The sequence below is a fragment of the Corvus brachyrhynchos genome, unplaced genomic scaffold (genome assembly GCF_000691975.1).
Source record: "Corvus brachyrhynchos isolate BGI_N302 unplaced genomic scaffold, ASM69197v1 scaffold66, whole genome shotgun sequence".
NCBI classification, from domain to species: Eukaryota; Metazoa; Chordata; class Aves; order Passeriformes; family Corvidae; genus Corvus; species Corvus brachyrhynchos.
In genome coordinates, this window is record NW_008238440.1 from 557366 (window position 1) to 561634 (window position 4269).

The window sequence follows — 4269 nt, forward strand, 5'->3', positions numbered from 1 at the left end:
AGTCTGCGCCGGGGCCCGGAGCGTGACGGGCACGGCGGCAGCGCTCGACATCGCCGGACCCTCGCACCCAGCTCCGTGCTGCTCCTTCACAACGGGAAAAACCCAAGGTCGCTACAGTTTGTGCTCAGCGCACAGTACAAGTGGGAATCAGCGAGGTGCAGGTCCTGGGCAGTAGTATTTAGCTTCTCGTTCTTCTTAGGGACACACAAATAGCAGAAGTAATTTCCTGGGGTAATGGTTTATCACCTGGTCAGCAGCCAGGAGTTAGTGCTCCCGAAGACTGACATTATCACATCCTGTATTTCTCTTTGGCATTCTCTTTCAGAGCACAGATGTGCTAAAAAACCCCAGGCATAATATCTATCAACCTCTGTCTTCAAATGAAATGCAAAACTGATTTTCCATCGTATTCCCAGAACCGCAAGAAAAACACACCAGAACCATAATTGTTTCAAGTTCCATACTTGCAGTAAAATCGAGATTTTAATATTCTTTCCAAGTTTATCTGTAATATATAGGTTTATATATTCTAAAGAACTCAGGTTTGTTAAATTACTGCATACTCTTTCATGCTTCTGAGCAATAGCACAGATTGTTTGTATCTTCAACAGAACTGGTTTGTCTCAATAAAAAGACTTTCAAGTGAAAAACTTCTGAGTTAACCAGAATTAAGAAAGTACTTTTGAAAACAAAGGAGGGAAAAAGAGATCAGCCATATTAGTTTATGATGTTTCCAAGTCTACTACTCTGTGTAGCCTAAGGAAGCTGTAATGGAATAAGGGAAGAGAGATCTTATGGACCGTGTTATCCCGTGTATGGAAAACCTTCACACAGAGTCCATGCACGACTGCTTTAAAGACTTGGTGATAAAAGAGCAGCATAGGATTGAACTAAGACAGACAAACATCCAATTTAAGTCAAACTACAAAATATTTTATTTTCAGATGGGGCCGCAGATTGTATGCTGCTCATCATCCTGGGGGTTCAGGATGTCCTGCAGCATGGCTGAGCCATGAGGCTTGTGAAGTAGATCTATAAAAACTAAGGCACAAACATTCCTTATACACCTACATTGCCTTACCAGCTCGGCACCTTAAAAATGGTTTTGTTCTTTTAATGGAAGTTTCTAGTTGGAATGGAAGGGTTTTTAATTGCTGAGAAGCTCTGAGTAGAAGCAAATGTTCTTGCTGGGTACCTGCAGTAGGTAGGTACCTGATACCTGGTAGTGGAGGAATGTGCATGTACTTACATTTAGGTCTCTGAAGTATTCATTATAGTCAAGAGCATATCCAACCACAAATTTATTTGCAATTTCAAAGCCTGTATCTGTAAGAAAATGCAGTTCTTTTTATACTTCAGTGGTGTAAGTAGCTTTTAAGTGCACAGTTTGTATTCAACACATGCTTGAGCTAAGAGTAATAGGCATCCTCTCTCTTTCAGGGTGCTTCCTTAAGAATCTGAGCTGTAAATTGATGACAGAGGTTAGAATCTAAACCATTCCCATCAGTCAATAATACAATTAAGGTGTTAAGAGAATGATTTTTATGAACAAAATAATTGTTTAAAACCTAGTTATGAGGTAGTCCGGGGAGACGAGACAAGGAGTGAGATTTTACTTGAGTAAAAGGAGATGCAGGGTTAATGATGTAGGACTTTTCAGTTTGGAAACAAAGCAAGTTTAATAATGCAGAGTCAAAACAAATGCCCTCTCAGGTCAAAGCAAAATAATACACAGTTAAGGTTTGGCTCTGTTTCTGCTATCTAAATAGTTTAATTTGTGTATCAAAGCTAAGCCTGCACTCAGGCTAACGAGGGGAAAAACGAAGGTGGTCGTGAGATCTCAGGATGGCATGCATAGCTGGTCATTAGTTCACAAGTGTTTATGTATTTTTCCCCCCATTTCTCTTGGCCTTCATGAAACTTATGTGCGGGTTGTCAGATGTGCTGCGTGAAGTGAAAATTAAGGTGTTAAGAGAATGATTTTTATGAACAAAATAATTGTTTAAAACCTAGTTATGAGGTAGTCCGGGGAGACGAGACAAGGAGTGAGATTTTACTTGAGTAAAAGTAGATGCAGGGTGACTCAGTAGGACTTTTCAGTTTGGAAACAAGGCAAGTTTAATAATGCAGAGTCAAAACAAATGCCCTCTCAGGTCAAAGCAAAATAATACACAGTTAAGGTTTGGTTCTGTTTCTGCTATCTAAATAGTTTAATTTGTGTATCAAAGCTAAGCCTGCACTCAGGCTAACGAGGGGAAAAACGAAGGTGGTCATGAGATCTCAGGATGGCATGCATAGCTGGTCATTAGTTCACAAGTGTTTATGTATTTTTCCCCCCATTTCTCTTGGCCTTCATGAAACTTATGTGCGGGTTGTCAGATGTGCTGCGTGAAGTGAAATTATAAGACTGTATTTTGGAAAATACAGAAAAAAACAATACTAGGAAAACACAATACTCACAGTCTGATCTGTAACCTGGACTCTGACATGTCCTTTTAACGAGCAGGCTGTAAGGCAGAGCAGAGAAGGTTGGTTTTTAAAATATGTCTTGCTCTAAGCTGTAGACTTCCCTTCTGCCATGCCTTCCCATAAGCTTCTAAAATCATGCACTTAAATTAAAACAGTGAGATTATTGCACAGAAAGAAGTAGTGTTCAGCCTTGTAAGGGAGGGAGAAGCAAAGGCTCTGATCTAGGTTCATTCTGAATGTCCAAGTGGCTCTGTTTCCTATTCAGTTCCCTTCAGTCCTGTGTCTCAGATCACTGCCCTTCCACGTAACAGTGCCTCAGGACACTAGAGTAGCACAGAAGGGGAACCACATTCAAGTGGCCGGTAATGATTTTAGTGGGGAGGGATGGAGAAAAGGACAATTTCTTCTACAAAATCATGTCTATTCTTGGTTTTCCTGTGCATTTCAGAAGAAACTGAGAACCTGGACAGTCACTAGAAGGACTGTCTGAATAACTGGTGCATAAAGCAACTGTTTTATAAAGCATTGTGATTACTTGACAGACACAGGGATATGCCACAAAATTTCCTTTTAGAGATCTGCTAAAAGCAGATCTAGAATGCTACTTGAAGTCACCTTCCAAGTACTGACAGACTCTTAGATTCTGGAAACTTCTGCGGTTGAGGATATTAAGAAATATGCTGAGTGTTGTCATTCTAGTATTGAGGCAACTGAGGTGGTGTTAGAAAACCTATGGAAAGAGATTAATTTCCTTCAAACATAAGCAAGTAAGAAACAGGGAATCTATCCGATTTTATGGACTACACAGAAAGAGCCACAAAACCTTTTTTTATTAATTTGAACAATGAAGGTGTGTGTTGGGTTGACCCTGAGTTGATGGACAGTCTTTAAGACCAATTACGCTTCTCACAATTTACATATTTAAACCGCACGGAAAGGCGGGATTTTCCCCTTTGGTCGGAGCTCGCCTGCTGGAAGGTGGGGGGCTCCGAGCCTCCCGGCCCCACCGGGCCGGGGCCACTGCCCCTTTCCCCCTTTCCCACATTGTGATTACTTGACAGACACAGGGATATGCCACAAAATTTTCTTTTAGAGATCTGCTAAAAGCAGATCTAGAATGCTACTTGAAGTCACCTTCCAAGTACTGACAGAGTCTTAGATTCTGGAAGCTTCTGCAGTTGAGGATATTAAGAAATATTCTGAGTGTTGTCATTCTAGTATTGAGGCAACTGAGGTGGTGTTAGAAAACCTATGGAAAGAGATGAATTTCCTTCAAACATAAACAAGTAAGAAACAGGGAATCTATCCAATTTTATGGACTACACAGAAAGAGCCATAAAACCTTTTATTATTAATTTGAACAATGAAGTTGGTAGTGTGTGGGTAAATTTCCCAGTTTAATAAACAATTTTTCAGCAGCTGGATAAGGATTGCTTCCGGCATTTGCATCCTCCCTCCCAAACCTCAAGCCTAACAAGCACCCATCAGCATACACTGACTAGTCACCCAAATGATTTGAATACATTAGTTAGTGGCTATATCCCTGTACAACTTTTACCATCCTTGGTTTCTTGTCTTTTATTTTTGAAAGCAGTGCATTCATTGTTCTACCAGTCTCAGTAATGTCCTGAAAGAGATAAAAAACCAAATTATCCTTCAAGTCTGAAAGGAAAACCAGACTATCACTGGATTAAATTAGAGCATGCAAACTTAGCAGCCCAGTAACATAATTAATTATTGTTTTATGTGTAATATGTATTAACTTGAAAAGCAGGGAGAAAAAAGTCCATGTCATTCCCC

The 4269-nt window shown here is 40.3% G+C and overlaps 1 protein-coding gene across 11 annotated transcripts in view; it reads right to left on the reverse strand.

The window, feature by feature from the left end:
- Positions 1–446: 446 nt before the first annotated feature.
- The window catches only part of LOC103617248 (hypoxanthine-guanine phosphoribosyltransferase), a 9475-nt gene continuing 5652 nt past the window's right edge, over positions 447–4269 (reverse strand). For 4 of the 11 annotated variants that reach the window (XR_001862689.1, XR_001862698.1, XR_001862688.1 and 1 more), the window contains 2 exons: positions 4028–4096; positions 1965–2507 (listed from right to left, as the gene is read on the reverse strand). Coding sequence is in view for 1 of the 11 variants with exons in the window: in XM_017736607.1 (XP_017592096.1) it covers positions 1148–1326; positions 2461–2510; positions 4017–4123 (336 nt within the window). In the remaining 10 variants the exon portion in view is untranslated. Of the gene's footprint in view, positions 1463–1964; positions 2511–4016; positions 4124–4269 lie in introns of those variants that run through there. The other 7 variants (XR_001862694.1, XM_017736607.1, XR_001862690.1 and 4 more) reach the window with 7 other exon arrangements.